Source organism: Lepidochelys olivacea, assembly GCF_965140295.1.
Source record: "Lepidochelys olivacea isolate rLepOli2 genome assembly, chromosome: 2".
Taxonomy (NCBI): Eukaryota; Metazoa; Chordata; order Testudines; family Cheloniidae; genus Lepidochelys; species Lepidochelys olivacea.
Genome location: NC_140412.1, coordinates 158,317,903 through 158,341,537, shown reverse-complemented (window position 1 = coordinate 158,341,537; position 23,635 = coordinate 158,317,903). Strand labels below are relative to the sequence as shown.

At 40.8% G+C, this 23,635-nt stretch overlaps 2 protein-coding genes across 8 annotated transcripts in view; one reads left to right on the top strand and one right to left on the bottom strand.

Annotated features, from left to right (window-relative positions):
• BRD9 (bromodomain containing 9) overlaps positions 1-5,169 on the bottom strand; it is a 55,978-nt gene extending 50,809 nt beyond the window's left edge. For all 6 annotated transcript variants that reach the window (XM_084621840.1, XM_084621843.1, XM_084621841.1 and 3 more), the window contains exons 1-2: positions 5,011-5,169; positions 1,406-1,620 (exon numbers count right to left, since the gene is read on the bottom strand). In XM_084621840.1, the coding sequence (XP_084477966.1) occupies positions 1,406-1,620; positions 5,011-5,086 (291 nt within the window). In that variant the 5' untranslated portion in view covers positions 5,087-5,169. The remainder of the gene's footprint in view (positions 1-1,405; positions 1,621-5,010) is intronic.
• Positions 5,170-5,199: 30 nt separating this feature from the next.
• Positions 5,200-23,635, top strand: part of TRIP13 (thyroid hormone receptor interactor 13) — a 45,404-nt gene continuing 26,968 nt past the window's right edge. Inside the window, exons 1-4 of one of the 2 annotated variants that reach the window (XM_084621846.1) lie at positions 5,200-5,297; positions 8,657-8,759; positions 14,568-14,733; positions 22,398-22,527. In XM_084621846.1, the coding sequence (XP_084477972.1) occupies positions 8,668-8,759; positions 14,568-14,733; positions 22,398-22,527 (388 nt within the window). In that variant the 5' untranslated portion in view covers positions 5,200-5,297; positions 8,657-8,667. Of the gene's footprint in view, positions 5,298-5,532; positions 5,728-8,656; positions 8,760-14,567; positions 14,734-22,397; positions 22,528-23,635 lie in introns of those variants that run through there. The other variant, XM_084621847.1, reaches the window with a different exon arrangement.

The following is a 23,635-nucleotide window of genomic DNA, read 5'->3' as shown; positions in this document are numbered from 1 at the left end:
TCAATGTAATAAAGCACCTGTTTCTAACTCCAATGAGATGCAACATATCAGATTTTAAAAATGCAACATTTTCAATTGTAGACAAGCCGTCATGAAGACTGATTAGCGGGTAATACAGTAAAAGATTTATAATAAAATCATTACGTTGTTCTGCAAATCATCATATGAATACCTTCCATATATGTGAGGAGCAAACAGACGTTTCATAAGTTGTAAGAACACGCCCCTTCCTGTTGTCTCAGGGAACATTAAGATACTGGGAACCTCTGGAAGGGTAATTAAATCTAAGGACTGTTAGCTGACCACATCACATATTTTGACGAAGAACAGGGAGAGCAGCAGTCACTAGGACCCAAACCACAAAGGTAGGCTTGGAAGGATTAGGTTTTTTGAAATCAGTAAATATTCGTAAATGTTGATTTCATCATACACAAACCAACAAAAAAAAAAGTCCATAAAAATTAACTGAAATTTTCACATAGACAAAGAAAGATGTATGCAGCCTGAGGACTTAAATCAAACTCTAATAAGGATATTTACTTTGTATATTTTGACATGTGATGTTGACAATTTATTTTTTAACAGTTCATAAAGTTTTAACTTTCTGAATCTCAAGGTCTACTGTCATTAGTTATTGTCTGACTCCTCCCATAATTTCCTATAAACGTGAAAATTTAAACTTATAAAAATTGAAAAAATGGTGAAAAATAAACATTGATATCTGTCAAAACTATCAAACACTGAATTGTGCCAAGCCCACGTATAGGGCTTTGTAGATGAAGAAACATCTTGAACTGCCCTCAGATGTTAACAGGGAGACAATGCAGTATCTGAAACTGTGGTTTAACAAGTATCCTGCGCAACACTGTGCTAAGCAAGAGGGCTGTCCTATTCTGCACCAACTGAAGTGGTCTTTAAAGATAGTCCCACATACAACATATTAACTCATCTGACATGGAGGTGACAAATACACAGATGATGATGGCAAGTGAAGAAATCAAAAAATAGTTACACTAGTTGTAGAGGACTTCAATGGGGCTACTCACATGAGTAAATTTAAAAACACATGCATAAGTATTTGCATTATTAGAGATTTAGTCCTACTCCAACTTCCAAATGCAATTAATTTGGTGAAACAGAACCCTCTCTTGTTTAAGACGACAGAAAATTTGGACCAAAAAAAAAAAATTTTTTTTTTTAAGAATGAGATAAAAATGTACAAAAAGGCCCCTCGTTGGATTAGAAGTGGTGGAAAGGAAGAAATAATACCGTTATGTTTTAGTTATGCAGCTCAGTCAACTGTATCTTAAACTGAAATGTGCATTTTCATGTGAGAAAGAGACACTTTTCAGATATGACAAGCAAATGTGGATTTGTATCCCTGCATTCTCGAGCCATTGCTTACCTTTCTCTTCCTTCTCTCTTCGTCATCAAGATGCTTTTCTTTCTCAGACTTTTTTTTCTTTTTCTTCTTCTTTTCTTTGTGTCGCTCTCGCTCATGGTCTGACCTGTCATCGTAATAACTTGAATCATGCCCTGATCCTGACAGTTCAGTGACCTCGCTTCCTCCAACTTTAAGAACTAGCTTCAAGGGCTTTTCCAGCGGTTTATCCACATAATCTAAATTAAAGCATAGTAAAAAAAATTCATAAACACACACAAAAGTTACACAGTAAACAATAATAGTTATCAGACAGTGTCATTCTACTGAAAATTCCATTTGCAAACTCGCATATAGCGTAATTACTGTGAAATGTATATGAAGGAGTTTTAAAAGAAAAAATCCTAAATTGACAGATCTGAGGTAGGAAACAGCTGTACTAAACAGACAAAAATGTTGGTTTCCTTAAACTTGATCTTAGCCACTTTATAATTTTTTATGAATCCTTAGTATTCAAGAAAATAATCTGCTATGTTCTAGAAAACATCAGAAAAATTGTGTAATTGGGTACCAATCCTGAAAACACATTCACACATGCTTAGCTTTACTCACTTGAGTAAGGTAAAGTACAGGTATAAATGTTTGCAGGATCCAGGAATTTAACAGTTTCTAAAGTAAGAATCCCCACAATTCATTGTCTGACAAGAAATTAAATCAATCTTTTATATTAAAAACAAATATTGTGGCAACTATTTACAGACTGTTTTTTTAGATCAGCATTTCAACTATTTGCTTAAGTAATTTCCTCTCGAACCACTAAACAGCCAATATTTCATTATTCCTTTTTGTGCTATTGATGCCTGCCCCATAGATTATAACTTTCTAACAAATAAACTATGTTCATGTGAGGCTAAAAGAATTGAAAACATTTTTAAAGACCCAAGACTGTAAACTGCAGTTACTTGATTCTTTGTCAGATGAATTCAATTCACTATCTTATTTAAAGTGGCTCAGGACAGCAGAAATGAAAATGGTACAGTTAATAATCCAAGAGAGAACTGGATAAAAAAAGACTGGTGTCAAAAGCGTTTATATATCTTTAGTTTGTGCATTCCAGAGTTTTTATGGCTGTGTTCAATGGTCCATCTTCTCTTGAATGGCACATAATCATAACTAACACTTATGAAGTTTTTTGTTTTGAACTAATTGAAATCGATGACTTAAAAATAAAAAAAACCTACATTTTGTTTTTAAAAATAAATTTAAAATTAAATTTGAAACTTTGATTACCTATATTAGGGCCTAAACTTACGATCTTATATTAATTTAAAATTAAATAAAATTAATATTAGGCAGCACGTTTGCTACCAAAGTTTTAAAAAAAGTCAGCTCACTGAACTGCTGGAAGTGATTGGCTAAGCACCTAGAACCAGAGTTTGCTAAAGTGCTAAACCAGCTTTTGACAGCAAATATCCTTTTCTGCAGGTGCCAAGAGAATATTTTCCTTTCAGATTATTCAACTAGTTCAGTTAAATGACTAGTTCACTGAAACTTGAGAAACCAATTGGGAATTGAAAAAGCAGGAAAGCTTGTTTTCCTCTTCCAACCTATGAAAAAAAATTAAGTGAGGAGAGGAGAACTACTAGGACTTATCTACACTTAAAACGCAGCAGCTGTGCCACTGTAGCATTTAAGCATAGACACTACCTATACAGATGGGAGGATTTTACTATTAATGTAAATCTACAATCTACAAACTACAATCACCTCCCCAAGAGGAGGTGGGTAGGTCAACAGAAGAAGTATTCCATTGCCTAGCACTGTTTACATGTAGATTTTCACATCTCTGACTGATGTAGTTAAACGGACCTAATTTTTTTAGAGTAGACCAGGCCTTACTTCTAAAACAGTAGTTCTCAAACTTTTGTACTGGTGACCCCTTTTACATCGCAAGCCTCTGTGTGCGACCCCCCCCCCATAAATGAAAAAAACACTTTTTAGTATATTTAACACCATTATAAATGCTGGAGACAAAGTGGGGTTTGGAGGGGGAGGCTGACAGCTCGCGACCCCGCGAGGTCCCGACCCCCAGGTTGAGAACCCCTGTTGTAAAATCTCGAAGAACACAGTGACCAGACACAACCAGCTCAACTTACTAATTACTTCCTTTGTTTAATAAATCAGTGCTAAATGCAAAACGTTTTAATAAAACATTTTTTCTTATATAATCAGCACATTTAAGACAATTTTTAAAATTAAGAAAATAAGATGCTTTTTGCGCATTTTAAAATGAATTCCAATATACATACCAGTACAGCCGGTCACAAATCACAAGTAAAAAGTTAATTTAGTAAATAAGAAATGCAACATTCACCATTTTCTAATAGAAAAAATGAAAAATTTAAGACTCTGATTAAATGTATGTTAACCTATATGATTGCTTAAATATGAAAAGATGTAGCATGTTGTCCTAGCTAGCAAAACAAAGTACCAACTTTAGCGCAGAGCTATCTTTAGCTGTAAATCCACATTTTAGTGGTTACCAACCCATGAGAATCAACATTTCTTCAGAAAAAGAACTAAAATTACAAATGCAAAAACACAATTAAGACAGATGATTTAAGCCAAGGTTTCCTGCTTTCTGATTTAAAGCATGATTAAAATTGGTGATTTAAACTGCTCTGATTTAAATCAATCTACTTTGGAGTAATGCTACCCAATCTCTCCTTCCTTTCTTCAGGCTCTATCACCAATTAGTGTACCTGTTCTTTTAAATATAACAGTCCAAATATTTTATGGGAAACTATTTTTCTTTGACCGGTGCAGGTAACTCATCAGCTCCCGGGGAGCTAAAGTATGTGCATCGACCATAGAGGGAAGCTGGGCTAAGCACCTGAATGCACGAAGACAGGTTTCAGAGTAACAGCCGCGTTAGTCTGTATTCGCAAAAAGAAAACACAGCTCACGAAAGCTCATGCTCAAATAAATGGGTTAGTCTCTAAGGGGCCACAAGTCCTCCTTTTCTGAAGGCACGAAGGCTTCACTTTGCCATGTTCGCGCTGAACCCGGGATGTTAGAGAGAGAGAAGGTGGGTGAGCAGAGGTGGCAGGGACACTCCAAAGAGTGCGTGAATGGGGTGCTGGCCTCTGCTAGGGCAGGGCGATGCAGAGCCCCGCTGACTCCACGGGGCCCCGCGGGGCTCTCTCCCTAGCGCACCTGGTACCTGGGGAAGGTACAGTATTAGTCGGGCAGGTGAAGGCGACGCTCATCGCTTGGCTCCGCAGCCTGACGCGTGAGCTGGGCTCGGGGCTAGCGCCGGGGTCTTCGGCCCCGCCCGCCAGCTGCTGCCGTTCATCAGGCCCGTTTCTGCCGCTCCGTTTTCAGCCGCAAACCGCCCCCCGGCGAGCAGGGCCGGCCAGCCCCCGCGCAGCCAGGGGAGAGCCCCAGCACCGCCCGCTCGCCCCGTGCGGGCGGCAAGGCCGGGGAAGGGGGGCGTCCCCCCGCGGCGGCGCCGGCCTCGGCCCAGGCCCGACCCCGCCATGAAACAGGCGCCGCGAGTCCCCGCCCGCGGGCTGAGGAGGCAGCGAGGGGCCCCGCCGCCGCCGCCGCTCCGTGCCGCCGGCTCTCACCGCTGTAGGCGGGGGGCGCGGCGGCCGATCGCCATTCCGCCTTCTCCGTCTTGTGCTTTTTGTGCTTCTTGCCCATGGCGGCCCCGCCGCGGCCGGACACCGCCGCCGCCGCTCGGGCCCCGCCGGAAGCGAGTCAGGAGAGGCGCTTCCGGGGGCGGTTTGTTGGCCGGGAGCGTGAACGTCCGGGGCAGGGGGCAGGGGGCGGGGTTCCCCTCCCCGCGTTTTTCCAAAAGTAGCGGCGGCCGCCGCTTTTCTGTCCCAGCCCAGCCCCTCCTCGCAGCGGCGCGGTACGTTGCGGGAGCTCGCGCCGGGGGATGGTCCGGGACGGAGGCTCCAGCTGCTACCAGGCGCTCTCCGCGCTGGGGCCCGAGCGGCCCGGGGCCTATGGCGGGGCGGGGGCAGCCCGGGCCGGCGCCTCACTGGGAGAGCGGGTCAGGGGTGAGCGCAGGGTGGCGTGGCGTGGCTCGGCCCGGCCCGGCTCGGCCCTACAGCGGCCTCTGCGGTGTCCTGAGGACCCGCCTGTGTAACCTGCCTCCGCGCCAGGCCCTGGGGCAGAGAGCGCACCAGGTTCGCACGTGGTGGTGCCTGGTCGGGTCAGCCCTAGGTTCCCGGCCGGGTAATGGCGTCACCGCGTTGGCATGAAGGTCCTTGAGACTGGTACAGCTGGCCCAATAGAGGAGCTAACGCGGATTAAATAATAGCCGGTGTCTAAAGGCGGTAAAGCAACATTTTGCTGTTATCAGTGTGCCCACACAGGGGCTTTTAACGGGTTAATTATTTCAGTGGAAACCACACCCCTAACCACATTAGCTGTGCTGGTAAAACTGTTAAGCGTAGGCCAATGGATTACAATGCAAATTGTCCTGTTAAGGGAGGCAGAGATTAACATGTTAGCTAAATCGTGTGTAAATCGTCTTTTCCTTAATGCAGACAAGGCCAAAGGTGTCGTCTTTCTCGAGTTAATGGGCAACCTGTTCACTCAAGATGTAAAATCTAGGGAGGACAAAGACCTGAGTGGGTGTGAGTTCTACAGCAGAGCCTCCTGGTATCTGCTTCAAGCTGTGTCGTCTGACTGATTTATTTGTAAGATATTCAGGGTTGTTTGTAGCCATGTTGGCCCCAAGGTATTAGAGAGACAATGTGGGTGAGATAATATCTTTTATTGGAGCAACTTCTGTTGGTGAAAGAAACAAGCTTTTGAGTTTACACAGACCTGAAGAAGAGCACTGGGGAAGCTCACAAGCTTCTCTTTCACCAACAGAAGTTGATCCAATAACAGATATTACCTCGCCCGCCTAGTGTTTCATTTGCAAATCACCACAGAGTCCACGCCTGCATTGATTCAGTCTCACTGGGTGAGTCTACGCTGCATTTTAAAGCCTCCGGCAGCGTGGCTACAGGGATAGACCAAGGAGCCCAAACTCCTGCCAGAGCCTGAATATCTACACTGCTGTTTTTTTAGCCTGAGCACAAGTCTACTGACTGTAGACTTGGACTCTGACATTCACTGATGTGAGTTTTACAAAACAGTGTAGCTGTACTCTCAGTACTGTTCTCAGATGTCCTCTTGCCAGATGCCATAGTTGGACTGTGCAGGGGTATATCGTGGTGCCCTGAGTAGGAGCACAGGTATGGTATGCTTCAGCCGCAACTGCTGGGTGGGGCAGGTTATTGCCCCTTTCAACAACAGAGAGCAGCTTCTGTATTTGAAGAAGCTGCGGGTACTTGATGAGTCTGACAGAGGACACTGCTTGTCAGTGTAGATACAAATTGATAACCTAAAAAAATTGTCATTTTTATTTACACTTTTCCTTTTAAAAATTCATCTGTTTAAATCTGAAGTTATGACAATTTATGTTAAGGCCTAAACTTACTATAAGCTTTTAAAATCATTTAAATAAATATTCTGTATGAATGTATAAATTCTAATGAGTCCTAGGATGCCGCTTTTAAATTATCTACAGCATCGGGGGGGAAACTTTTGAATTCAACGGAAGCTTTGTGTTAGTATCAAATTCTGCCTTAAGTATGTATCTCTATTATTTTTTAGTCTTTACAACAGAGCAAATGCTGGTATTTACGTTTTTCCATGTTTAAGAATTTTCAGTTTCTGTTGTGCAAAAAACAGTAACAAATGTTGATGGGAAAAGGTATGAAAGAGAGACAGACTAAATTAGTCGTACAAAAGGGCATACTGATCTAATTCAAGGACTGTGTTAAGATCATGCAAGGTAAACAAGAAAAGTGTAGAACCAGAAACTAGTGAACCGAAATTAACATGTTGTGAAGTAGGCCTAATTAGTGGACAAAATAATGAGTGGATGGACTGTTCCACTCACTGCTCTGTTTTTGGGTCCTTAAAGAAAGAGACTTTGGTGGGGCCGGGGAGGAGGGACTCTGGCTACTGGAGCTGCATCTTGGCTGCATCCCCACCATCTCCTGGGACCCCGAACCTTCATCCTAATCCCGAGAGATGTCCTGGCCAGACTGGGCCAGAGAAACCTGATGACGTCAACCTCAGCTGATTCCAAGCGAATCACAAACACCACCTGGGATGAAACAGGATCAGACTTTAACAAAAGTTCCAGCCCATCTCAACTGACTTCTTTTCTCTTCCCTAATAGGACAGTTGATACCATTTTTATTTTTTATATCATCTTACAAGACTCTCAAACAATGGGAGTTTTCCTTCTGAAGGCATGGCTACACTGGAAACTTCAAAGCGCTGCCGCGGGAATGTTCCTGCAGCAGTGCTTTGAAGTGCGAGTGTGGTTTCGCGCGAGCGCCGGGGGAGTATTATCCCAGTGCTCCTGGTATTCCACCTCCACGAGGGGATTAGCTCCGAGCGTTGGGAGCGTGGCTCCCAGCACTCTGAGTCTGTCTACACTAGCACTTTAAAGTGCTCAGACTTGGTGCGCTCAGGGGGGTGATTTTCCACACCCCCTGAGCCAGCAAGGTAGAGCACTATAAAATGTAAGTGTAGACAAGCCCTAAAATTCCTTTCCAAATAAAGGGAATGTTGTTAAATATGAAACCGTCACTTAATATTTTATATTTCAAATGCTTTAACTGTTTTTTCCTTTATCTTTAATAAAAGGTTAAAAGAATGTTAATGGTGTGGTTGCCATAGTACTAAGCAGGCTGAGGTGTCTGTTTCCTGAACCCTGTTTAATATTGGACAGTGACTGGGTTATGCTAATATCTTTAACTCATATATTTCATCTAAATTAATGCAACAGAATAATGAGTTTATAGAGCAGTTTGTAGATGTGAATTGCTGAAAGCTAACATAATTCACGTAGAGGTGTGGACTGTGGTATAGAAGTTTGTATATGTTTGCCTGAATTTGAGTATCACTGCTTGAACTGTTACCCCTCTGAAAACTGTTTCAGCTGTTGTTACAAAACCCCTGTATTTTTTTAATCTTTCCATCACTTTTTTCAATTTATGATAAACAGCCCTCCTCCAGAAAGCATTATAGCCACAGATCCACATTCCCACTGGCGTTCCATAAGTATTAACTTGGCCTAATTATTATTAGAACAGGGGGCAAATTCTTTATCATGCTGATGTTTTCACAACTCTTCAAAGGAAAGGCCATTGGGGACACTTCTTTAGTAAACACTGTTGTATATTTTCTTTTTAGGATTGAATACAATGGATGAGGCAGCTGGTGATTTAAAACAGGCACTTCCAAATGTGTGTGATTCTGTGCAGTTACATGTAGAAGTTCATCAGAAATCAAACAGGTTTGTTTTATAGTGTGACCATTTCACAGGTATATGAATGAAGTCTAACGTACCTCACAAGAACTTAATAGGTTTTCCAAAACACAAACTTCATTTAAAAAACTAGTTAAAGGTAGCTAAATACATGTGCTTACCTATCACACCACTAACAAAACCAATTCACTAATGAAAAATAAAAACTTGCACCAGCCGTATACTAAACTACTTATTCTTTTCAAGAAATGTGCATTTCACCGACACAAACTTAACTTTGACCTTGGATTTTATTTAATATATTTTTATCTTGATATTACTGTCTGAATATTGACAGTATTGTGATCAACTGCTAAATATCAACTATTAAGGATGTAAGTATTTTTTCATGAGAATAATATACATGTCTAATAACAAAAATCATGACATTGTCAGGGTGGTAAAATTTACATATATGTAAACTTGCGTGTGAGGCTCGTTGTCTAAAGTGTTCATATATAATTTGATGGCTTTTTTTCTGGAAGAACGTTGTTTATTTTTTTAGAATAGTTATGATAGTCTGTCTATTTTGGGCCAGAGTTAGTCTTAAATTGTGTTGAAATAGAACTTGGTTGCCAAATAATACATTGTGTGGTCTGTGCAAGATTTATGCAGTCTATAACTATTCATTTCCTAGCTTCTAAGTGCTTTGGACTTAAGTTATGTGACAGAACATTGTTGCTTAATAACTTTAAAGGTTTTTTGAAACCAAGTGTTTTGGCTTTGGTATTCCAGTTTTTACAGCTTTCACTTTTTCTTGTGAAGGCAAATTAAGGTTATTTTCATGTTAAATAAAATGGGTTGAACGGGTCATTAGATTATTAAATGAAAGGAGTAAGTAGAGTTGGGCAAGATAACTTCTGGAAACAGACATCCGTATTCCCTTAATTGTTCTGAAATTAGTGTTTTTAAAATCAGTGAAAATGTACTGTCTACAAGGGAGACATCACCTTAGTATTTTATAAAGGACATGAAAGCAGTCTTTTGTTATGTACAAGCAATACATTATCTTAGTCTCTTTGCACTGATTTTTGAAGAATGTTTCTGTTCAATATTGAAGAATTAATGTATGACTGGCTTCTAGACTACATTCGCTGGCTTTTCATATTCTCAATCAGCTTCAGTAATGGAGAATCATGCTATGAATAATAACAGTTTAAAAAATATTTTACTAGCCCTGCCCTGAAAAACTGCTTGTGCACAAGCAAATGTAATAACAAACCCAGAATTCTATATGAACAGACAGGAAGGGGCCAGATTGGCTCTCCCGTGCCAAGAGGCAGTACTGCTTTTTTTGTATCGCCAGTGCAATTCACCTTGAAGCCTCCCACATTCTTGGTGTCCAGATCAACTTGGTAGATTGTTTGAGCAGGTCTTTCACCAGTGACCACGAGTTGTCTCTGGCCAGATATAGACTTATTTTTCAAGCCTGTGGGGTTCACCCCGTAAACCTGTTTGCAACTCGACACAACAGGAATTGTCCTCAGTTTTGTTCATGTGCTGGTCATAGTCCAGGGTCTCTGGCGGTTGCTTTCCTGTTGTCCTGGGAAGATAATCTCATGTATGCATCCTCTCTGGTTCTGCTCCTACCCAGAGTGTTGTTAAAACTCAAACAGTGTCATGCTTGCATGATCCTCGTAGCACTGGCGTGGCCTCATCAGTGTTGATTTTCCACTCCGCTGATTCTCTCAAGCAGGGCTCCAGAACCAGACCTGATCTCCTTAGACCATGGTGCCCCTCCTTCATCACATTCCATGTGCTCTTAGCCGTACAGTGTGGATGCTCTATCATTAATAATTTGGAGGAGGTCTGTTCAAGGGATATTCAAAACATTCTCTTGAATAGCAGAAAACCTTCTTCTAGATATATTTACCCATGAAGTGAAAATTATTTTCTTTGTGGTCTCAACAAAAAAGTGTTTGTCTCCTCCAGGCTCCAATATAACATGTGCTGGACTATTTGTTATACCTGAAATAGCAAGGTCTTGCCATTTGTTCCATCAGGGTATACCTAGCTGCTCACTCTGCTTTCTACCTTCCATTTGATAATTATCCACTTTTCTCCAGTCCTACCTCACTCAGGTGTTTGAAGGGTTATATCTGGGCCAAGTTTATATCACCAAGTAAAGGATCCTTGCTCCCCATGAACTTAAACATGGTGTTAACAAAACTAATGGATCCACCCTTTGAACCTCTGTCTACCTGTTTTTTGCTGTATCTTTCAGTAAAGGTAGCCTTTTTGGTGGCAATTACCTTAGCAAGGAGAGTAGGAGAATTGATACCCCTGGTGTCTGATCGACCATATACAGTCTCTTACAAGGACAGGGTATACTTACACCTTCATCCAAAGTCCCTAACCTAAGTGGTTTCTCGTTTCCACATTAATCAGGCAATGTATTTATCAACTTTCTTTCCTAACCCTCTTCCTCATCATGATGAAGAGGGATGCCACACAGATGTTAGGGAGTATTTGTATTTTTCTTGCATAAGACTAAACCATTTAGGTCATTCTCACAACTGTTCATAGCAACTGTGGACAGGATGTAGGGCCTTCCTGTCTCATCCCAAAGAACTTTGTTGTGCATTTCCTCCTGGATGTGTTTGTGCTACAATATGGCCAGTGTAATTCCGACAAGCAGGGAGCTAGAATATTCAACAAGATCGCATGCAGCCTCTGTTGCTTTTCTTGCTAAAGTGCCTATACTGGACATTTGTAGAACTGCAACTTGGTCATCAGTACATATTTTTGCATGTCATGGTGCTATTTTTTTAACAGTCTAGAGAGAGTGCCAGATTTGGATGCATGTGTAGTCCTTCCATCATTATTTCGGTAAACTGTGATTCCCACCTTTTGGACTGAACTGCTTGTGAGTCACCTGAAGTGGAATGGAAGAAAACACGTTTACTAACCTGTAACTGATGCTCTTTGAGATGTGTTGTGTGTGACCATTCCATGACCTGCCCTCCTTCCCCTCTATATTGGAGTCTGTCCAGTAAGAAGGAACTCAGGGGAGGAGAGTGCGCGTGCGCTCTGGCCTTTATACCATTGTGTAGCAGCACGAGGCAGCAGAGAGCTCAGGAGGTGCCCTGATGGGTACTGGGAACGGAAAAATCTCCGGTGCTAGTGCACTGGGTGTGAATATACCTTAAGTGGAATAAACGTGAAACATAACTCAAAGAACCATAGTTACAGAACCGGTTATAGCAGTTTTTCTGTGGTGTATATGACCATTAAGTTTCACACAAAAGTGTAAACGTGCTTGAAACCTGACTCATTACTCCTGGGGGAATTCTGTGCCACTGCATGTACAGAATTTGTGCAGAAATTAATACCTTTGCACAGAATTTCCTTTTCCTCCTCAGAAATGGGCTGGAAAGCTGCTGGCTGCCACGAGGGGCCACTGGACGCGGCAGAGCACAGCTCGCAAATAGAAGACACTGCCAGGGGGTGTGGGAGGGAGCTGGAGGGTTCCTGGCAGCTGCAGTTTTTTAGTACACCCTGAAGGAAGTAGGCGGCATGCAGGAATCTCCATACAAGCCTGGGACTCGGCCTCAGGCTGTTGCTCCCTCTGGATTCCGGGGTAGAGGGCAAATGTCTTGGTTGGGGGAGGGGGGGCGGCTGGGGTCTGGGTACCCCGTAGCTGGGCTCTGAGGGGTAGGTGGTGTGTGCAAGTGTCTAGGCTGGGGGTGCCCTGCAGCTGGGCTCTGGGGAGAGAGGGTATGGGTGTCTGGCTAGATTCTGAGAGGTGGGGCAGAGAAACAAGAACTGGGTTGTCATAAGGGTTTCCTTAACTCTCTCCTGGAGGAAGATTTTTTTGTGTCCGTACTGATACAGACATAGTTGCTGAAAGATATTTTGAAATTAATTTAAACTGGTGTGATTATATAGTTAGTTTGACAAATAAAATATGCAGAATTTTAAAATATTGTGCACAGAATTCCCCCAGGAGTAACTCTTACGTCAAGCTGTTTCAGTGTAGCTTCTGCTAGTACTTTCTGACAACTGATAGCTTAATTTTTGGCAAGTATTAGAACTACGGCTGTCAAGCGATTAAAAAAATTGTGTGATCGCTCAATTAAACAATGATAGAATACTATTTATTTAAATATTTTTGGCTGTTTTCTACATTTTCAAATATATTGATTTCAATTAGAACACAGAATACCAAGTGTATAGTGCTCACTTTATATTTATTTTGGATTACAAATATTTGCACTGTTAAAAACAAAAGAAATAGTATTTTTCAATTCATCTCATACATATACTGTAGTGCAGTTTCTTTATCATGAAAGTTGAATTTACAAATGTAAAATTATATACAAAAAACTGCATTGAAAAATAAAACAGTGTAAAACTTTAGAGACTACAAGTCCGCTCAGACAAACAAACTTGGTTACAATTTGCAGGCGATAATACTGCCTGATTCTTGTTTACAGTGTCACCTGAAAGTGAGAACAGACATTTGCATGGCACTGTTGTAGCTGGCGTCACAAGATATTTATGTGCCAGATGCGCTAAAAATTCGTATGTCGCTTCATCTTCAACCACCATTCCATAGGACATGCATCCATGCTGATGATGGGTTCTGCTCGATTACAATCCAAAGCAGGGCGAACCAATGCAAGTTCATTTTCATTATCTGAGTCAGATGCCACCAGCAGAAGGTTGATTTACTTTTTTGGTCTTTCGGATTCCGTAATTTCTGCATTGGGGTGTTGCTCTTTTAAGACTTCTGAAAACATGCTCCACACCTTATCCCTCTCAGATTTTGGAAGGCACTTCAGATTCTTAAACCTTGGATTGAGCGCTGTAGCTATTTTTGGAAATCTCACATTGGTATCTTCTTTGCGTTTTGTCAAATCTGCTGTGAAAGTGTTCTTAAAACAAACATGCTGGGTCATCATCCGAGACTGCTATACCATTAAATTTATGGCAGAATGTGGATAAAACAGAGCCGAAGACGTACAGTTCTCCCCAAAGGAGTTCAGTCATAAGTTTAATTAACGCATTATTTTTAATGAGCATCATCAGCATGGAAGTATGTCCTCTGGAATGGCAGCTGAAGCACGAAGGGGCATACGAATATTTAGCATATCAGGCTCGTAAATACCTTGCAGTGCTGGCTACAAAAGTGCCATGCAAATGCCTGTTCTCACTTTCAAGTGACATTGTAAATAAGAAGCCGGCAACATTATCTCCCATAAATGTAAACAAACTTGTTTCTCTTAGCGATTGGCTGAATAAGAAGTAAGACTGAGTGGACTTGTAGGCTCTAAAGTTTTACATTGTTTTGTTTGTGAGAGCAGTTATGTAACAAAATCTACGTTTGTAAATTGCACTTTTATGATAGAGATTGCACTACAGTACTTGTATGAGGTGAACTGAAAAATACTATTTCTTTTATAATTTTTGCACTGCAAATATTTGTAATAATATAAAGTGAGCAGTGTACATTGGTATTCTGTGTTGTAATAGAAATCAATATATTTGAAAATGTAGAAAAACATCTGAAAATATTTAATAAATTTCAATTGGCATTCTATTTAACAGTACAATTAATCGCGATTAATTTTTTTTAGTTAATCGTGTGAGTTAACTGTGATTAATTGACAATCGTAATGAGTACACTTCTTATCCTAGAAAAAGTCAGTATTTTCCATGTTCTGTTTATAAGCCCTTTCGGGAAAAGACCTTTTAAAAAAAAAATAAAAAAATCTCTTTGTAGGTGTATTAACCTTGCATGCTGCCAGGCATATCACTGGTGCTTAATAAATAATGTTGCTTCTCTCTTATTAGCACCTCAAAGAAAGAAGATATCAGGCTGAGTGTCTTAAAGCTGCTAAACAGACATAACATCGTTTTTGGTGATTACACATGGACTGAGTTTGATGATGGTTTTCTGAACAACAATGTGCAGTCAGTGTCAATTGTGGACACAGAGCTAAAACTGAAAGAAAGACAGGTAACCAAATTTTTGTAAAGATAAAAAGGATAAGATTTTTATAGAAAAATGTTTTCAATTTGCTATTAAATTATAGTAATCTGTTTAATCAACAGATTACTCTTACTCTTAGCTTTAGCCTCCTGTATTCTCAGTCAATTATTTCTCATATTGTATGTTTTATTTTTGTTTCTTTCAAAATTGTCATAGTCTTGCATGTGTAAAACGTAAGTCAGGAACCAGTACAGCAGCAATCACTGCACTGCAAAAGATGGATACAAATTTCCGAGAACTGTTTCTTTTCTTCTTCACAATGAGGCAAACAAGTGTGTGTGCTGTTTTTACATTAGAGGTGTATATCAACAGGCAAAAGACAGACATTGAGATAAACTAGCCGAAAACCACACATTTTAGTTCATCTCCTGGTGATGCAGTATCAAGCGCTCATATTTTCAATTAAACAAATCTATCTCTTTTGCTATGTAACACAAAATATAAGTGTTGCATGGCACAGCTGTTTTCAACACTTTCATTGGAGCAAAAAGATGGGGAAAAATATGGTGTAATAAAAATAAATGTGTAGTAAAAAATGTAGTAACAAATCCTGAAAATACCCACACTTACAACCTGTTTTCCAAATTTAATTCTGTGTGTCTGATTCTTTCATGAATTGACCTGAAGAATCATAATACTTTTCTGGTGACAGACAAAACGTGTCTGATTTCAATAGGCAAAACTATATTTACCCTGTCACATAATACTAGAACAATGAAAATTAAAAGGCTGCCAAATTTAAAACTGGTAAATGGAAATACTTTTTATGCAATAGGTATTTAACCTGTATAACGTATTTTCATAGGATGTTGTTGAGGGTAAAATGTGATGAGGATTCGAAAGAGTAGACATGTATATAAACAAGACTATTCATGATTACGATAGGTAGTATAAATCTTCCAAGGAGTCTAACCATCCTGCTGGAGCGTATGAGACACCCACTCTGCTTGGGGAGTCTCCTCCATTTAAGACTCTTTAGACTTTTTAAAATGTCATCTGTATAAATTTAATATTTAAGTCAGGAGTGGGGAACCTGCAGCCCACGGGCTGGATTAGATCCCCTGCTTCATTTCATCTGGCCCATGGCAAGTCTCTGTGCTGCGAGCCAGAAGCCCCGAGCCTCGTCCCCCTGCGGCGCAGGAGCTGCGAGTGCTGGCTCGTCCCTCTGTGTGGGGAAGCTGGGGTTGCCAGGCCATTAAAAGTCCGGTCAGCTCCCAGAAGCGACCGACTTGTCCCTGCGGCCCCTAAGAGCAGGGGCGATCAGGGGAGCTCCACATGGTGCTCCCGCCCCAGTACTGGCTTGGCAGCTTCCATTAGTTGGGAACCATGGCTAATAGTAGCTGTGGGGGTGGCATCTGCAGGCAGCAGGCACTGTGCAGAGCCCCCTGACATGGCGGCTGCTTCTGAGAGCCTCAGCGTCCTCCCCTGCTTCCTGCCCCCATTGCTCCTCAGCTGCGGAGGGGAGGGGTAACTGTACAGGGAGCTGCTCCCCCATTAGCCCATCCCCCATACATCCTGACCTTCTATACCCAGACAACCCTGCCACGCCTCACCCTGTACACCCAGAAACCCCTTAGTCCACCAGACCCCCTGCCTCCGGATCCTCACCCCTGCACCCAGACCACCGCCCACTGAGCTCCCTACACTCAACCCCCCCACCCTTTGCACCACTCTAAGCCCACACATCCAGACCCCCACCTCCCCAAGTAGCTGCACCGAGACCCCCCCGACACTCATATCCCTCTGCTGAGCCCCAACCATTTTCACCTGGAGCCCCTGCAGAGTCCCATTGCCCCTGTACCTGGAACCCCATACTCCTCCCCCCCCCCACAAGCCTCTGTGCATCCAGATCCCCCTCACACCTAGACCGCCCCCTGCCCCCCGAGCTGCCTGCACCCAGATTGTCCCACACACAATGCTCTCACCCCACACCGAGGAAGTTGTATAACCCAGTATAGAATAACTGTTCATTTAATGTTCATAGAATTGTTACAGATTATTACATAGTAGTTCCACTTCTGTCACAGCTCCCCTTTAGCATTTCAAAAAGTTTGTTTCTCTGTGCAGTAAAGTTGCACCAAAATTAAAGACTAATAACCAAGTGGGATTTTACTAAGAAATAATTTGCCAAGAATTGAAGGGAAGTGCATCTAGCTTTGCAACCAGTGTAAAGGGGTAGGGGGAGCAACTGGTGAATTTACTTTCAGTGTTTTACTTTGTTTCATGTTTTTCCTAGTGTCTGTGATTTATAATTAGCTGCAGTAGTTTAAGGGTTTAAACTGGAAAATAAACTAAAAACCCTGGGCTTGGTAAGCTGGTCAAGTGACTGCCTATTTGACCATGGTCAGATATTGCTGTATGTTCAGCAAGACTACTCTAATGTAGGCCTTGTCGTACCTTTTTGATTTCATCATGGTACCATCTGTTTGCAAGTGTACTTCTATGTCTTGATCACTCACTTTACTACATATTAATAGCATCTGTTGGGGAAAAAGGTGAGCTAATTGAAAGTTGAGCATCTTGACTGGCTGGAATCTTCTAGAACAGTGATACTCCAACTGTCTCCTGCAGCTCTTTGCAGCACAATATTAATATTCTCTGTGATTTTAATTATTAACCAACCAGGATGCTTTTACTATGTTACTAAGCAATTAAGTTATCAGCTTGCACTAAGTTATTAACTTATTTGCTGTGAGAATAATATAAACCAAATATTTCCCCTGACATTCACGCTACTGTGGCTCTTTTGGATAGTGCTGGTAGCTAATTTGGCTCCTGAACAACTCAGGTCTGAGTATCACTGTTCTAGAACAAACATTGTAAATTTGCATATATTTGTATACAGGTCCTCAGTGTACTTGATGGTTTAAAAAGCACATTAAAGAAGTTTAAAAGTTGTGGTCCCTGCTGTGAAGAGCTTATAGTCTAAACTGACTAGACAAACATACCGCAATTAACTTAGAAGGAAGTGGTAGAGGGAGAGGAGGGTTCATGGTGGTTAAACCTCTTCCCCCGAACACAGAGAAAAGATGCACAGCCAGTAAGCCTCTCTCTTAACAAACAAAAGTATCATGGCTGCTAACTCCTTCCATACTTCCCCCACCCTCAACAAAACAAACAACCCACATTTAATGCCCACGTAAATAAACCCCCTCTCAAACATCCCTCTCATAACCTCTCCCCTGCCCACATGTATTACCAGCCAAACCTTGCTGATAATATTAAAAGTTCTATGCTAATGATGTGTGTGACGACATTTCTCTGTAGTGGTCCCTCCCTGACTCTTCTGTTCCCCCTCCTTGTGCTATTTATGAGTCCATTGTGTTTGATGCAGGGAGGAGGGGCTGCCAAAGCCCCTCCTCATCTGTGAGACTTGGGAGTCTGTATGGGTCCTGGGAGGAAGAGGGCAGCATGTTCAAAAATATTTTGATTGGCTGGAATCTTCTCGAACAGCAGCAGTTAGAAATAGAACTGAATGGCCACTGATTGATGGAAATAAGAGATACTTCATAACCTAGAGAGCATTCCATAAGTAGTAATCCATTAATAAAAGGGACCATAATAAATTATGCAGAGTTAGGGAAAGCCAAAATCACTTTTATGGCAGTTTTTTACTATACGTGAATGTGGAAAAACTGTTAAAGCGAAGAGCAAGTTCTTTTCTTTTGAGTATGTGACACATAGATGAAATGGTTGTGATGTCCAGCTACTGTCAAAGATAGATTATTGCAGTCAAACAGCAGGAAAGGGAAAACTGGTCTGGTTTAAAAAAAAAAAAAAAAATTCTCTGAATTCTGCTTTCTTTGGCGACATCGTCAGGAAGCATAGAATTTTTTTGATGAAGATAGTTTTACTTTCACTGCCATTCATCTCACTAATTACATCATCTTCTAATAAGAATTTTGGTACTCCATCTGCTTCAGCATTGAAAACTCCTACTTCCTGAAAGTCTTCAGATGTTAATCAAACTCATTTGATGAAAGAGGATTGAGGATAGAATATCATGGTCAGAAAAAAAACTTGACCAATACGTTTGCTAGCAGTATTTATGCTAGCAGTACATTATTTCATATAATTAAAAATCCATATATGCTAGATTTTTTTTCATAAATCATAGCCAATTTATAAAGGGCTAAATAGGAAACAGCTTGCAGAAAGTCTTCTGAATACTGAAGCAGATGCCATGAAAGAGAGTTGGTGTGTTCTTCTTATGTAAACTCCTCATGTGTCTCTACTGTCTGATGAACGGAGCGATACTCATAATGAGGGTGTTATCAATGTCATGGGAACAACTCTACAACTAGTGTTTTATTCCAATGCACAATTGAGCATTACCACACAGCCCAATATATTGCTGACCTGCTTAAAAATGTAACCAATGAATTGGGTCCTGGGAGGATTATTTTGGTTGACTGACAATGCAGCTAATATGAAAGCTGCTTGGTGTGTGTTGATGAATGAATAGCCACCCTGTCTGTATATGGATATGCTGCCCATATGATGCAGCTTTATATTGGTGATGTTGGAGACCGGACAACTTTGTCATCATGTGAAAAATGAAAAGCATTGTCAAGTTTTTCAAAAACAAAGAAGTCCCAAGAACCATTTTTCAGCATCATTTGGCACAGCACTTGGCTTCATCCACACTGAGTAAGCCTCATTGTACTTGTTTTGCATCTTCCATTAAATATCTTCAGAGATCTTTAAAGATATGCAAAAATCTTCAGATATGCAACAAGGCTCTTCAATCAGCTGCTGTTGAAGAGGTGGCTGGGTGTTGCCCCTAAGTAATCTTCACTGATATTCTTGATTGCTGTCTCTGGGTGCAAAATTCATTTCACTACTTGAAACTATAGTTCAGTCTTTTCAGAATGTGGAAAGTGATAATTCTACGTTGTCTGATGCCAAGAACGAGTTCCTAAATACTAAGAAACATTTGTGAAAAGGCTGAATACAGTCCATTTGCAAAAGCTGATGAGAAAGATAATGGACAAAATAATACCATGGAAAAATCAAGTGATCGCTCCCACACATCAGTGCTGCCTACATTCTTGAGCCCAGACCTTTCTGATAACTAATTTGATTTGGCTTGTGAACTCATAGTGGCTGTTGCAAATTTTAAGGGATATACAAATGAACAAATCTGACAGAGGCAGCAAATTATAAAGCAAGAAGCAGCCTGTTCAGTCATAAAATAATGTAGAGTAAAATACCAGTTTGCAGAGTACAAAACCGCTTGCTTTATCATGATGGAAAGTGTTGTCCTTGCACTGTAGTTACAATGGCAAAATTTACATCACTTCTGTGCACTAAATAAAATTGATCAGCTTGGGGAATGGTCCAATCAGAAATAGACCGAAGACTTCCACTGCTGGGAAGCTAGTGACTGTCTCTAAGATTAGAGAAGAAAATTGCAGGTGAAAAATTTAGTGAGTATTCATCAGATTAAGAAGAAGAGGGAGATACTGATGAATTTGGTGATGACGACAAAGATATAGATGAAGTAGTTGAAGCTGATAAAGAAAAAGATAATGTAAAGCGAGATGCTGCCTGTGACTGTGCCCCCCCCCCCATATGGCTTTATGGAAATATACTTATGAATGTATATATGGCATAACTAGAATGTGTTTTATGCTACATATGCCATGTAACATATCTCTGTAAAGGTAATGATATACTGAATCTATTAATCCTATTTATATGCATGTATCATTTTTGTATTCGAAGTTATGAATATTGGCTGCATACTTGTTTGATTCTGAGTAGGTTTTAGTGAAGCAGTTGCTCAGCTTACTGAGAATAGTCTTTTCTCAGGAAGTGCCCAATCAAGAAGCCCTTAAGCCAACACTGAACTTGGAGATGCCAATCCATATCTGAGCTTTCCCAGGAATGTGGTTTGGCTGGTAAGGAACTCAGCCATGCATGGACATGTGACTTGCCCAGGTGACTCCAAAACTCCATTTTGTAGCTGTACTTTGCATAGGAGAGAGGAGGGGGTCTCCACCCACAAGAGAGAGTCTATTTAAATCCCTGGGAGAGCCCTCCATTTTGTCTTCAGCTGACTAAAGAGAGAGCCTCTCCACCCCCAAAGATGCCTGAAAGAAACTGGAACTACATTTAACTACAGGGGGTGTGAGTGATTGCTGGACCCAGACTAGAAGGAGACTAGACTGTAAGAGAGCTTACTGGGTCAGGATTTTATCTGTATTCAGTTTTATTACTGTACTAAACTTACTTGCGTGTTTTATTTTATTTTGCTTGGTAGTTCACTTTGTTCTGTTTGTTGCTACTTGGAACCACTTAAATCCTACTTTCTATATTTAATAAAATCACTTTTTAATTAACCCAGAATATGTATTGATACCTGGGAGGGGGGGGCAAACAGCTGTGCATATCTCTCTATCAACTTTATAGAGGGCGAACAATTTGAGTTTACCCTATATAAGCGTTATACAGGGCCAAACAGATTTATTTGGGGTTTGGACCCCACTGGGAGTTGGGCATCTGAGTGTTAAAGACAGGAACACTTCTGTAGGCTGCTCTCAGTTAAGCTTGCAGTTGGTGGGACGTGGTTCAGACCGGTTTGGGTTTGCAGCAGGCTAGCAGGTCTGGCTCAAACCAGGCAGAGCACTGAAGCCCTAAGGTGCCAGGGCAAGAAAGCAGGAGCAGAAGTAGTCTTGGCACATCAGGTGGCAGCCCCAAGGGGGTTTCTGTGATCCAACCCATCACACTGCCTACCTAACATAAGTTTATTAAATAACTTTTGTGAGTTTTTGTGTTTAATTTCATTTTTTCTTTTGTAACTGTTAAGTCTTGAATAAAGTTCACATTTAAATGCTAACCTAACATTGTTAAAAAAGGTAATTATTGAACTTCATTTAATTTTCACATTTTTCTTAGTTAAAATAACTGAATTAAGTTTTTGTAATTGGGCATAAGTATCTATCTAAGGGTAAGCCTATTGTTAACCATCTTTCTTTGTTACTGTTGTTCTAATAAATTAGTGCTTTGATACATATTTGACCATTTTTTATTTTGACCATATTTAATCAATATTTGATTGGACAGTTGGGCCAGTAAAATGCCCAACCACATAAATCCCCCAAAAGTAAACTTCAGAATTCAGGTTGAGATTGATTTTGATTTTAATTTTCTTCAGGCAGGCCACTTCTTGATGATTTCATTGAAGAGCTGAATGAATATTTAGAAGAGGTTCGCAGGCAATAGACATCCTAATATCTTTGTTCCAGAGAGCTCTGCAGCTTCTAGTTACTCTGATACATAGTAGAAATGTGGAACGTTCAGTCTCCCATCTACTACATTCAAAACAACCAAATGAATTGAAATAATGTAAGATGCACAGAAGGTGCCTGAATACCATCGCCTTCTCAGTATGATTTATTAGTGTGGGGGGGAATAATTGGACTAAAATTCAATCACTGGTTCTAAAAATACATAGCTCTTTACCCAAAACCTCAGATTGCTTCTGTTTTTAGCCTAATTCTTAAACTTGTGCTAAAAAGAAAGCTTATTTAATACAAGCTACCAAAATGAGTTATTTGACTGACTTATCAGCTTATTTACTTATTTTATCAACTTATTAAAGCTGACTTTTTTTCTATCCATTGTAGCCCATTAACTTGAGCAAATGCAATCTCTCCATTCATATTTTTCATCTGAATGACGAAGGACCAAGCACTGAAAATCTAGAGGAAGAGAATGAGAACATTGTTGCAGCCAACCACTGGGTGCTGCCTACAGGTAGTCTTCTTTGGTAGCCAGCTGGGATGGTCAGTGGGAGATCCAGAGGAAAATCTGTGAATGGGAGGGGCCATGGTTGTTTGGCTGCAGCTATAGGGCTGCTTGTTAAAGTTAATCTGTGTATGGGATGAAGCTTGGTTCCAAACAGGTGTGAGGAAGCAATGAATTAACAAATATTTTTGTTAGTCATCTCTTTTTTTGACTGAAACAATGCAAAAGATTCTGGGATATGGCACACAATTTTGAAGTACTAGGAGGTGGAGGAAGTAAGTGTTTTTGTGGCCATGAGTGAAAATGCATGGTCTAAATGAATGCTTATTTTACAAGAACATTTCACAAACTAACCTTCTGCTCTGGTACTTGTAGTACATTCTAATTAACTTTTGGGCACCTATTCTTGCTCATACACTTAATATAATCTTATGTATGCTCACTCTTGTCTCACTGTATATAGTGGACATAGGCAATATTAAATGGTGGTATAATTAAGGGCTCTCAGGATGGCAGGCTTAATGAAAATATGCCATATTTTCAAGATCTGTTGGTGAATTCTGACAGTCATCCAAATTACTGAAAGGAGTAATTCATTGAATTCTTACTCTGGAAAAGTGAGGATCAGGGCCAGTAATTGGATCAGACAGTTATTATCCCATCTTGTCAAGTCATTCATTTAAGAAGGGAAAAAAAATAAAACTGGGAGGAGGAGAGGAGTGTAGGGGCCTTGTTTGCAAAACAGGAACAAGATTTGCCCCGGATGTATTGAAATAGGGCTTGATCCTCTCTGCTACTACCATGACTTCCAGGGAACCAGCCTGGGCACTCGTGGGTTGGAGGAGACAGCAGTTTCATGGCATACTCTCCTTTTGACCAATCCTGTGGAAAACCTGAGTACACCACATAGTTCCAGCCCCACTTCTTGGGAAGGGTCATGGATGGGAAGGTGGCTGTTCATTTTGGCATCATTTTGCCATGTATGGTAATATATCAGGGTGGTTCTTTCCCAGTCACCTTCTTAGCTTTCAGTTCCTACCTATGAAGATCTCCTCCTATGATTAAGAGGAAACTCTGCTTTTAAAACCTTTTAGGTTCCTTTCTGAAAGCTCTAAAA